This window comes from Molothrus ater, chromosome 1, assembly GCF_012460135.2.
Source record: "Molothrus ater isolate BHLD 08-10-18 breed brown headed cowbird chromosome 1, BPBGC_Mater_1.1, whole genome shotgun sequence".
Lineage (NCBI taxonomy): Eukaryota > Metazoa > Chordata > Aves > Passeriformes > Icteridae > Molothrus > Molothrus ater.
The window spans coordinates 59,693,528-59,706,587 of record NC_050478.2 but is presented as its reverse complement, the minus strand read 5'-3'; the positions used below and the strand labels follow the sequence as shown (position 1 = coordinate 59,706,587).

At 38.2% G+C, this 13,060-nt stretch overlaps 1 protein-coding gene across 2 annotated transcripts in view; it reads left to right on the top strand.

Annotated features, from left to right (window-relative positions):
- The window catches only part of SALL3 (spalt like transcription factor 3), a 25,956-nt gene extending 16,610 nt beyond the window's left edge, over positions 1-9,346 (top strand). For both annotated transcript variants that reach the window (XM_036406596.1, XM_036406595.1), the window contains exons 2-4: positions 1-1,174; positions 1,391-1,731; positions 2,720-9,346. The exon at positions 1-1,174 is cut by the window's left edge. In XM_036406596.1, coding sequence (XP_036262489.1) covers positions 1-1,174; positions 1,391-1,731; positions 2,720-3,151 — 1,947 coding nt within the window. In that variant the 3' untranslated portion in view covers positions 3,152-9,346. The remainder of the gene's footprint in view (positions 1,175-1,390; positions 1,732-2,719) is intronic.
- Positions 9,347-13,060: the final 3,714 nt, after the last annotated feature.

Genomic DNA, 13,060 nt, shown 5'->3' with positions numbered 1-13,060 from the left:
GCAGAACCTGTCACTCTGCCTCCCACGAGCACACGGCTTGGGGACCTTTCTGCAGGTGGGCAAGTTTCTGCAGCTGCCACATCTTCAATTCCCACAGTGGTTACAGACAGCAGTGTTGCAACAAGCCTCCCAAACCCTGTGCTTCCAGCAGTGTCTGACCAGTTTAAGGCAAAGTTTCCATTTGGTGGTCTGCTAGACTCTATGCAAACATCAGAAACCTCAAAACTACAACAGCTAGTGGAGAACATTGATAAGAAGATGACAGATCCAAATCAATGTGTCATTTGTCACCGTGTGCTTAGTTGTCAGAGCGCTCTCAAGATGCATTACAGAACACATACAGGAGAAAGACCATTTAAATGCAAAATTTGTGGACGTGCCTTTACTACAAAAGGCAATCTAAAAACACATTTTGGAGTTCATCGAGCAAAGCCACCACTTAGAGTACAGCACTCGTGTCCCATTTGTCAGAAGAAATTTACAAACGCAGTCGTTCTTCAGCAGCACATTCGAATGCATATGGGTGGGCAAATTCCGAACACGCCACTACCAGAGGGTTTCCAGGATGCCATGGACTCAGAGCTTTCCTATGACGAGAAGAATGTTGACACACTGAGCAACTTCGATGATGACATTGATGAAAATTCTATGGAAGAGGACCCGGAACTAAAGGACACGGCAAGTGATTCATCCAAACCCCTTATCTCATACTCTGGGTCATGTCCATCTTCACCACCTTCTGTGATCTCCAGTATTGCTGCTTTGGAGAATCAAATGAAAATGATAGATTCTGTCATGAACTGTCAGCAGCTGACCAGTTTAAAATCCATAGAAAATGGATCAGGGGAAAGTGACCATTTGAGCAATGACTCCTCATCAGCTGTTGGTGATCTTGAGAGCCAGAGTGCAGGCAGCCCTGCAATGTCAGAGTCTTCTTCCTCCATGCAAGCTTTGTCTCCTGTGAATAGCAATAGTGAAAGTTTCAGATCAAAGTCCCCTGGTCTCAGTAACCAGGAAGAGCCACAAGAAATACAATTAAAGACAGAAAAACCAGACAGTCCACCACCCACAAATGAAAATGGAGGCGCATTAGACCTGACATCCACCAACCCGGGAAGACCAGTCATCAAAGAGGAGGCTCCTTTTAGTCTGCTGTTCCTGAACAGAGAACGTGGTAAGTTTAAAAGTACTGTTTGTAATATCTGTGGCAAGCCTTTTGCTTGTAAGAGTGCATTGGAAATTCACTACCGCAGCCATACTAAAGAACGTCCATTTGTTTGTACAGTCTGCAGTCGTGGGTGTTCCACTATGGGTAATTTAAAACAGCACTTACTGACGCACAAATTAAAAGAGCTGCCTTCTCAGTTATTTGAACCCAACTTTACTCTAGGTCCCAGCCAAAGTACTCCTAGCCTGGTCACCAGTACAGCACCTACCATGATCAAAATGGAAGTGAATGGTCACAGCAAGCCGATCTCTTTGGGTGAGGTTCCCTCGCTTCCAGCTGGAATCCAGGTTCCTGCTGCACCACAGACAGTGATGAGTCCGGGGATCACCCCTATGCTGGCACCCCCCCCTCGCCGGACTCCCAAGCAGCACAACTGTCAGTCGTGCGGGAAGACCTTCTCCTCAGCAAGTGCACTGCAGATACACGAGCGCACCCATACCGGTGAAAAACCGTTTGGTTGCACAATCTGTGGTAGAGCTTTTACCACAAAGGGGAATCTTAAGGTAAGAGGCCACATGAAATTGTAAAGGCTTGGGGAGGGGGGGGGTTAAAGAGCACTGCTCTTGAAGTCAGCAAGTTTTAGGGGTAAGTGTTTGTCCCAAAGACAGGTGAGAAGGGAGCTTCAAGGAAATGCTTGCTGTATGGAGGTGGTCGTTATGCTTTCACTGTGTAGAAGATAAGGACTGCAAAGTGGCTGTGCAACTATGCGAACTTTAAAACTGGTTCCAACTGTACATGCAGGCATGTTGTAGTTCTGACTGATGTGATGGCACACCCAGTCAGCTGGTGGACATGTTCTGAGAGTTCTTATGGACCATCAAAGCAAAATAACCTTCTATAAACCAGGAATACAGGGCTTGTTCAGCTCGTTGGGTGCCTCCCCAATTTCTATTTTCTATTCCACTTTGCAGCCGTTGCAGAGCAGAAGGCTGTTTCTCACAGATTTACAATGGGTTACTACAGGACTGGTCGCTCCTATTCCTGCCATTTGGTTAACCATCAGGACTCAGCCTGGGGAAGACATTTTAAATGCTCTTTTTAAAAATACTAAATTTAGCAAATTAATCAGTGCTTCTATGATGAGATAAAACATGAAAACAGACAGGATGAAAAAAGGAAAAGGGAAAAACCACCCATCTCCTAGTATGAGTAATGCTCTTGGTAATCTTCAGCATGTGAGGACTTCCAGTTTGCATGTGACATTGTCTAACCCAAGAGAGTATGTACCCTTAAATCTTGCAGCGCTGTTTGTTTTCACTGAGAAGAAGCAAATGCACATTGAAAAACTACCATGGATCTGGGTTTTCTTTGTGTGGGTTGACTGGAACTTAGAACTGTGTCCTTACTGAAGTTATTTTTTTTTTTTCAATGTGAATTAAAGGGCATTTTGTTATAAAAACAAGTACTACTCTAAGTAACAGCATTTCAGGCTAGACACCTCACCAGAATGTGCTAACTTGGGGGTGCTTCTCTTCCCTGTTCGCTCTGCAGGTTCACATGGGGACTCACATGTGGAATAACGCCCCTGCACGCCGTGGCCGACGCCTCTCTGTGGAAAACCCCATGGCTTTGCTCGGTGGAGACGCTCTCAAGTTCTCTGAGATGTTCCAGAAGGATTTGGCAGCTCGGGCCATGAATGTTGACCCCAATTTTTGGAACCAATATGCTGCAGCTATCACTAATGGACTTGCTATGAAGAACAATGAGATTTCTGTCATACAGAACGGAGGCATTCCTCAGCTCCCAGTAAGTCTAGGCGGAGGCGCCATCCCGCCTCTAAGTAACCTTACCAGTGGCATGGACAAAGCTCGCACGGGCAGCAGCCCTCCCATTGTCAGTCTGGACAAAGCAAGTTCTGAGACGGGAGCCAGTCGTCCATTCACCAGATTTATTGAGGATAATAAAGAGATTGGCATAAATTAAAAGCATTCATTCTGAATAACTGTTGGACCTCTACTCGACACAACACTTGTCCTGTTCCATGTACAGCTTTTGAAGCTAAGCATTAGTTTCCTGACCTAAATGCATAGGTTCCCTTTAAAATTTTACCCATAGCAGAAATACATAACTTTTTGTGGCTGCTGAAAAGTTGTCTTGCAAGATCTGCATGGTACTTCTTTCAACAGTGAGTTTGACTGTTACTGAGAACTTTGAAACCTTTTAATTTAACAGAAAACAAACAAACAAACCAGTTATGGGATAACTTCATTAGAAACAGAAAGAGGCTAGTCTACATTCACTTTGCTTCTTACACAACTTACTATCACCTGAGAAAGGGGGGCTTCATTACGGTATTCTGTCACACTTATTTGCTGGTTTTTGTTCAAATTAGTTAGCAACTTGGACTATGTTTTTAGGAATCTTAATCTTAAATAAGTGATTTAGTACCCCAATGCTGTGTATTATTACAGTATCCTTGTCTGTAGTATTTATAATGTTAAGATTATGCGGGTAACAGACAATATACTAGCCCCAAACCTAAATGAAGCTTTTGTACTGCAAAATACATCTGGCTATGTGATTTTTCTTTTTCCTTTTTCCTTTTGTTTTGTTTTTTTTTTTTTAAGCAAGTTTTGTTTTACTATGAATAAGTGTTTTCTTTCAATGCAGGCAAAATTGTGAAGTTTTATTGGGAAAGATAGCATGCTTTTCATGTGCAAGTACCTGTCAGTAACAAACCTTTTTTTATTTAAATATTTGTAGCTGCTATGTGGACAGTTGTTCTATTAAATGAAAAAAAAATGTAGTGTGGATTTTAGCTCAATGATTGGAAAACAAGTTACAGACAAACCTTAGCACCATAAATTATTCACAACATTATAAACAGTTGTGAGTAAATACTCCGTGTTATCAAAGCTGCACAATAAAAAGGTAATGTTTGTATAATGTGGTTGCAAACTCTTAATTTATACTATTGCACTTTTAGTATTTTGTATTAGGGAGGTTTGTCTATAATTTGAAACTGAACTAAGATGTTAACTATTTTATAAATAGTACTTTGACTTAAGGCATAAGGAGGAGGACCCTGTTGCAGTTTCTTGTTTTGTTTTAAGCTCAAACAATGAGAGATCTCTATCAACTAAGCAGAAAATTGCAGAGAACTGTCAGATCCTTAGGAAATATGGGGACTGCCTTTTCTTAAACGGAAATGATTCATTTAACTTTTCTATAACACCCACTTAAAAGCGTGACCACCCATGACAGAATTCTGATACATTTATCTTAGGAGTGTGATATTAGTACAAGTCTAGGATAGAGGAAGGAGAACATTATGTAGGTTTAATTTTCCTGTAATCTGTTCTGTCTCTTTCACACATAACCATAAGAAAAATGCTGACTGCCTAATAATAGTGGGAACAAAAGAAGAACTTTTAGGCAGCGTGAGCAGTAGTAACACACAAATGCTCTGTATTTATTTCCAACTGTCTGATTATCTTTTCAGATTGCTCCAAAGCACAATGTACTCTGATTAATCAAATATAATTTTACGTTGATTGCATTGTTGGAATTACACTGAGTAAACAAAGGGATTGGTTCCACTCATAAGTTAAGCGGGGAATGCTGAGGAGACTGGGGCTTAATCAAAACTTGAACAGAAAATGTTTTGTGTACTACCTCATTTTTGTGCGTTACAAGCATGGTGGAGTTGACACCCTGAACTTTTGTCCAGCAGAATTGCTTAAGGGACATTATGGGTAGCTGGGTAACAGCGCAAGGAGTTTCATGCCCCTGAAGAATGAATCAGACAGTGAGGTCTTCTCAATTAAGATTGAAAAATAGGACAATCTTTCTTATAAAACAGAAACCATTACTGTAAGAGGATGGACTATTTCTGCCATCACGTAATGGAGTGAAAAGAGCTTCAAAGACTTATTAGCTATTTGTTTCTATTAGAAATGAACAATGAACTCTACTCCATTTTCTACAACAATGAGATAGAGACATATAGATATAAATATATATCTATATCTGAGCAAAATTCTATATCTGTAACACCTCTACAATATAACATAATTTTTTGCCACAGTGTGTGAGTGGTTAGGGGTGTTTCCAAGCATTAAAGAAAAAGAAAACTGAGGTGGCTTAATGTTGCTGTATTTCAGCAATTGAATGTTTTTATTTATCTGTGTAATTTTTGGTGTGACTTTTTTTTTTTGTTAGTATTTGGTACCATGTAGTGTTATCTCTATTCCCTAAAGGATGTGTATAATTTAAAAAAAATAAAAAAATAAAAAAGAAGGAAAACTAGAGAAGAAAAAATGAAAAAGGAAAAAGAGAAAAAGTATGTATAGTGTTGTAAATAAGATGGTTGATGATGGTACAGTAAGACTGACCCCATTTTGTATTCAGGGTTAGGCCATTCCTCTCTGCATGGTGAAGAGAGACACTATTTTTATACTGTGATACCATGTAGGGCTAGGAGCCTCCCTGAAACAGCTGGGAATTGTTACCTAGATCCAATATTTTTTATTATTAAATCTTGTTGGCTTGACACATCTACTGATTGAAATGGATGTCTTAGTCTAGGTTACTATTTTTGTCATATGGAATTGAATAAAATGCAGGATGTAATATTATTTCTGAATTGCGTTCCTTGATTACTCTAATAACAGAACAAGATGTGAGACTAAGGTCACTTGTGGTAGATTGGTGTCAATGACTTCTAATCATTGCATCTGGAAATCAGAGTAAGGTCGACACCGTATATTCAAATGTTTTTCTAATTTATATTAACAGTGCAAAAGGATAGAATTATTAAAATATCTTTTCCAATGAAAATAAATTTTAAGAGCATTTATCCCAAGGTAGTAGAACTAAAAAAGACACCAAAAAGAAAATTTTGGAGGGGGGAAAACAGATTTTGGAATGACTACTGTTTCAAACTGACTGCTTTCTGAATATTTATCCTGTACTGTCTAATGAAAAAGCCTCCTTTTCAGGTTGTTTAAACATCTGCCTAATATTCATGATACACCGCATGATAAAATTTGTGGACAAATTTATCAGGAGCAGTTCAAATTCTAAAATACAAAAAGGAAAAAAATTGATAGCTCGCATCCATTCATTCCAAATGACATAACCTATACGTTTAAATCCATGGCTTTGTTTTGTCTTTTTTTCCAATATCCTCAATTATCAAAGCATGTCTAACTTTAACCAAATTATTTTTTCACATTGATTTAAATAAAAGTATTTACATTCTTAAGGTTAGGCATGTGGTTACGTATCTCCTGCAGAAAAGCTGTATGTTTGAGTAAACTCCAAGCTGTTATATTTCGATGGTGAATGCCTGCTGCATTTAAAACCGACAAAAGATAAATAAAAGAGAAAAATCTGTATTAATCATTTTTCAGTGGCCTTGTTATGCAGATACTGTGTTTTATAAGACAAACCCAAAGAAGGTATGAGTTTCCTCAGGTGACTCAACAACAATGATAGATTTGTGCTTTTCTTCTCCATGCACGTCCCTGAGTCTTGCTGAGAGAAAACATGATATGCAAAAGAGAAGAGAAGCAAAGGAGAGCTGATAGCTATGGTTCTGTTGAAAACACAAGAGGAAAATTACCTGCTTTCCCCTCCTCCCCCCCTCAAAAAAGGATGAAAGCAGAATGGTATCTATTTTTAAATATGTATGGGTTATTTTTTTTATCATACAAAGACATTAAATAATAAAATGTGCTACACAGATTAAAATGGCCAAAGTCTGTTAAATTACAGATGTTTAAAAGGATAGCCATGTAGGAACTCTATATATGATCAGAAAAACTGCCTGTTATGATTTTTAAAGGGGAGTGTTCCAGAAAGGCTTTCAAAGTTTTCACTTCCATTTTTCCCATGAGTTATTAGACAGCATTTATTAAATGATTGAAATAACTTAATTTTTATCTAATTCTTTTTTTTCATTTTCTATCTATTAGCCGTCAATATATTACCTGTTCCTTTACCTGTTTTTTCCTTTCTCTTTTGGAAAAAGCTTTGTTTTTCTAAAGCTACATTTCTGCTGTTTTTCTGTTGCCTTTAATTTACTTCTCTGCATGTACTCTGTCATTTGGAAGATACTGTGGTTTATTTTTTTCCTTTTTCTCTAATTCTGCAGAGGTCAAAAGAGCTGCCTGTTTTTTACGTCTATGTGTAACACTAGCATAATGAGTGATGAAGTCTTCAGTGATGTGATCAGGTATGTGCATAGCTCACAGGATTTGCTGGCAAACATGCCACTCACGCTCCCTCCTGCAGATGAAGGCATGAAGCTTGTTAGTGCTGCTGGTAGAGGGCAGCCACAGACGGGCAGGAGGATGGAAGTCCTGATCCTGACTCCACTCTGCCTGCTTTTACACCACTGAAGAGCCACAGCCTTTAGTGGAAATACTCCAGGTTTACTCTGGTGCAAGAGGGACTGCTTCCACATTCAGATGTCTTGCTTTTCTTTGTGCATCTTCAAAACAATGGCTAGCTATACAGTATTTTAAAGTATGTCTAAGCAAAAGCATTCCAGACTTTATTTTTAAAAATTGGGAAAAGAGAATACATATATTTTAGTACATTCCACAGGATTATCCCAGTTTTAAAGGAGGTCCTGAAAGCTGAATCTAAAAATATATGGCTGTGCCCCTTAATATATAACTTGATGCCATCATACGACCATTTACATAAATGAGTATTCACATAAATGAGTTAAAAAACCTGTAATTTTTATGCATATAAGTAAAAGAATGGGAGACTCTTGCTACAGCTCTGCTACACGAGGTATGCACTCACGGGTAAATGCCTTCCCTTTGCAGATATGAAAGGTACCAGCAGACTTACGAAAAGAAAAATGCTTGTTTGTGCATGTCACAGGACCAATGCATAATACCTTATTTTTTCAAAGGGAGAATGTCTCAATCAATTGACAAAGTGACAAATGTGAAAGCCAACAGCGTTGGGCTGTGCCACTGACGTTTTTAAGGATGTGGGCAAGTTCTTTATTAGACTAATATTTTGCTTAAGAACAACATACTTCTGGGGCCTCTGGGAATCAGGAACTCAGGCCTCTGGGAATCCCCTTGCAGCATCAGCTAGCACCTTGTAGTATTGGGATGAGTTGCCCCGTCAGTAAGACGGAGTAACACTTTCGTACCTACCTCACAGGGGTGTTGTGAGGAATAGTTTTATGTTTGTATAGTGTTTCAAAGATGGAAAATGCTTGGTATTATCACTAAGTTTAGAGACTTTATAGTACATACACTATTATTTATTATTTGTACTCCAGTAGTACCTATGAGCTCCAGTCAGGACTGAGAGGCCTTATCTTAAATGTTGTACACTCATCTAGTTGGGACTGATAAAAAATTTTACTCAGTAATGTTTTTCAATGGAGATATTTCATTATCAAATGCCTATTTGATTACTATAGGGTTTAATTCAATTATTTAGGTATTTAAATTGATTATCAGTTTTAGGCCACGGCAGAAAATTATCTGGTGTCACATTTTGTTTTGAGCTTATATTGATTTTCAGAAAAAGTGCACCAATTTTCTATGGATAGTCTGCAATCAAATCTTGCCATCAGTGGAATTCTACTGTACTTTTTGCTATTAAAGATAAACATTAAAATACATGTGTGAGTATACATTATTATACACCAATATATAATATATATACCTTAAAACATGTATGTTTTAAATTTCTTTAGCTACTTAGATTAATTTCAAACTGTATGTGGCATATTTTGCTCAAGAATTGCCCATTTCAGATGCAACTTAAACATCGTTTAATGGTGTTGGCTCTCAACAAAAGACATATTGTTGCTATCATATTTATGAAGGCTTGTAAGGAAAGTGTCTAAGTCTCAAATGTACTAAAAAACCTTTGGTAAGTCATAGAAGTCTACTTAGATTATGTTGAAATAAACTACTACATCAGAATAAGATCACTGTATATAAGTATGTCAAAATGAATAAATAATTCCAAAGGTAATGCTTGCTATCATTTGGATGTTGAACAGAAAGTAATTTGTTTCCCAGACTGGAAAACTCTAGTTAATATGTTTTGACAGGTATCTGATATACAAGACTGTGTTAAGCAGCCTCTTTAGCATCTGGTCATGTGCTAAATATATTGGCTCAATTAATTCTATTGATAGTCTTGGCTTTTTTATTGCATTTTAAGGAAAGTTTTTGGTTCAGTTTTGATTGAATTGTCATCAGTGATATTAATCTCACTGATTTCACTCAGGCACGTCATGGAGTAAACATGAGCAAGAGTGGGTGAATCTAGTCTAAAGAATGTCTCTTTCTTTTCCTTCTGGGTATTACTGACATGTCTCCATCACCCCATTCCATGCTGGTCACCAGCAAACACACCATAGGTTGTCTTCCTTGTCTATTTATTAGCACTCGTGGCTCAGCCAATTTTGTTGGACATTTGGCACTTGTTCTGCTACAATGCACACTTCATATGGGACCCATAGATACACTAATATAAATATCATATTTAAGACATGCTGCTGGTTGAGTAGGTGAACACCTCTGCTGGAAGTTGCACGTCATTACGTGTTGTGTGTGGCAAATAAAATGGACACATAAAAGGATGTCGTCATCAGGAGGTTTCTGTCACTTTATACTCTCAATAATGTGCTTGATAAAGGAGTATTGGTTTGGGTTTTGCTTTTTTAAACAATTGTTGTAAGAGCAGTTATGAAAAGATACCTTAAAAAGGTGAATATACATTTTCAGGTAGGAGTTTTGCAGGCAGAATTTGATTGGGACCTTCCTTTTTGCTGCCCATTTTCTATTAAATGACTCTTCCCAACACAATCTTCTAGATAACTTCACAGTCAGAATTTAGTCCTTCACCTAGGTTTTAGTGCCACTATCCCATTCCAAACAGGCTTACTAAAACCAAAGGGCTTTATACTAAGACATTAGCTAATGCATCTAATGGGTAATAGAATCCATTTCCCTGTGCACTTTTGAAATTTTCTAAAAAGAAAATTCAGTTAAATCTTCAAAGAGTTTTTCATGTATCTTGTGTCATTGAATGTGATATCTATTCCAATATTTGGCAACACTCTGGGCCACTCTGCAGTACTTTCCCTTAGACTGGGTTGCCCAGTTCTCCACAGTTTGCCCTAAGTAATGCAATGACACGTGCCAACCAGTATTAGTCATTAAATGGATTTTTTTTCAATGTGTTATCATTGAAAGTAAGTTATTACAGTGACTGCAATTCCAGCTTCACAGAAGACAGAGTAAATGAGCCTGGTAGTCTCTGCAGCCTACATAATCCCTCTTCTCCAAGCCCTACTATCTTTATGAAGTAGTTTGCCATTGTTTCCTCTGTGATAATGTGTCCTCTGATTCTTTTCAGCAAAATAGTGCTATATTCATTTCTTTGGTCTCATTGTTTTTCTGTACATGACCATGTTCTTCACATGTTTTCTTTTAAGGTAGTGTTGTATTTGCCCAGTACACACATCTGTCCTTTTATCATGTTGAGATTAACTTCTTTTTTGATTTTGGGGCCAGGCTTGTTGCCACTTGTATCTCCATATTGTCCCCACTTGTATCTCCACCTAATCTCCATCTCATCCTCTTACAATTAATTGCTTTCACTAGGACTATGAGTAGAAGATACTGCATAATGAAGCAAAATTCAGCACTCTGAAACTTTGAAGAATTTTTAAATGTTTGTCCAGCTAGGATTACTGCACACCCATATGTTGAACACTTGATTTTATCAACTTCAGCTCTTGGGCCTGTTATAAATACAACTAGTTCCACTCTTAGTTACTTTGTGTCTGGAAACTCTTTCAGGCTGACCCTAATTTTACATACTTTTTAAAATAGCAGTATATTACTTTTCCCAAAAACCTGTATCAAAAACCCAGTCATTTAGTGGCTAACGTTTTCTATGCAACAAGCAAATTGTAACAAGGAGTAATCAAATTTTGCTATTATTTCAATGGAACAACTCACGTATAATGCTGAGATGGAGGTAAACCTCAGATAAAGGCTCAGTAAAGGCTACAATAAGTAGCCTTTACTTCACAAGTATCTTTATAAGTAGCTTTACCTGTATATCCCTACTGCTAAATTGAAGAAAAAGAGATCACAGACAGCATGATTAGCAACCATCATGGCAACAGCAGTGTTAAGCACAAACACAGGCACAGTACCAGAATGAAACACAATAAAAAACACAAGAATTTAAGATACTAGCTTTTAAAAATATACTTCATAAGGAAACAAAACCACACATCTATGCAATTAACAATCATGAGCTTTATTTTTCTACAAGGATTGACTTACCTGAAGTCAAGAACATCTGAGGGAAGCCAAACAGCATGTGCCTGGATTCAGCTTCTTGTTAGACTCAGGAAACACTTTTTCAAGTTCAGTTGTTAACCAGAAATGTCCTCTAGTCCATGTTAGTGTGTATGAATGTTGCAAGCAGATTTTCAGCTTACCCCTACTCCACAGTCTTAGAAAAAAACTGAATATATTGTTACTTCTAAAGCTTACCATAGGGCTCCAAAAGAGGAATGAAAATGACCCTTAGCACATCCTGATACGTGAAGCTATAAAAGGACTCATCTTTCTTCTGGGCATAGATATTCTAATTTCAACAGAATCACTCCTGATTTGCCCACTGGTATGGGCAAAATCAAAAGGCTATAGTGGCTGTGTCATCCCTTTTCCATCAAAGCAAGACACTTCTCTCTTTTCTTAAACCAAAAATTTTTCAGTGCAATTTTGTAGTATAAATCACAGTATACTCTGGAACAAGCCTGGTATAATCAAAGTATATCTATATTTCTGTTCCTGCCCTAGAGGCCACCTGTCCTAGGAGAAGCTGCATCCATATAATTTCAAACCCTTTCACTCTCTTGGAAGAGGACAGTTACATCCAAAGGGAATATTGAGATTGGCCCTTGCCCCCCAGACCCCTCTTGGATGTTGAACGGGAGTCTATCTGCCAGCCTGTGTCAAAGCTTCCTGTGAATATGTTGCAGTCTGGTAGGGTAATTCCTGGCTGCCTGCCCTGGTCCTGGTCAGCTCAAGGAGATCCTTAAAGCCTATAAGGACAAATATTTCTTTCCTGAGAAGCAAAACGTGCTTTTAGGTGGAGTCATCTTCTATTCTACTTTTATTAGCTGTACTTTTGAAGTAACTGGAATGGCCTCTATCAAACCACTCTGTTCAGCATCTTTCTCTCTTGCCCTGAGGGATTTGACTCATGGTGTGTGATTTCATAGGTCACATCTCATGCTTCTGGGAAGCTGGGCTTCTTCCACCAGTTCTAATGTGCAAAAAGTGAATTGCTCCTTGTAGGTTTTCTGATTCAGTGAAGCTGCCAGAGCATCTTTTAGCACCTGTTTATTCATAATTTTATCTAGGCATATTATCTAGCCCACTCTTATTCCAGCATAAGAATGTTATTCATGGTTATTCAGGAATAATATTTCCTGAATACTTGTGTAGACAGAGTAGTCCCTTAAGTAATGAGTTCAATTAGGCTAAGATACACTATGCAGCAATTCAATAACAAAAGTCCTGGGAGGTAGACGGAGGAGAGGCTTGCCAATTGCTTACACGCAGTATGCTGGATGACAACTAAAGACTCCGTGCTGTGGCATATTTGGCACATGCTGGCCTTCAGTTATGCCTAGCAACTCCCAAGGATGGAGCAGTTCTTTACTAAGGTTTTAATCAAGGAAAAAAGTAGCATGGTGTGCAAATTAGTAAGACAACAGGCTCCATTTGAAATCTCTTTGGGGATGTTCATTCTTACAGAATACCAGCATCCAAGAAAATCAATTTATCTTCCATTTTTTCCTAAAAATATGTC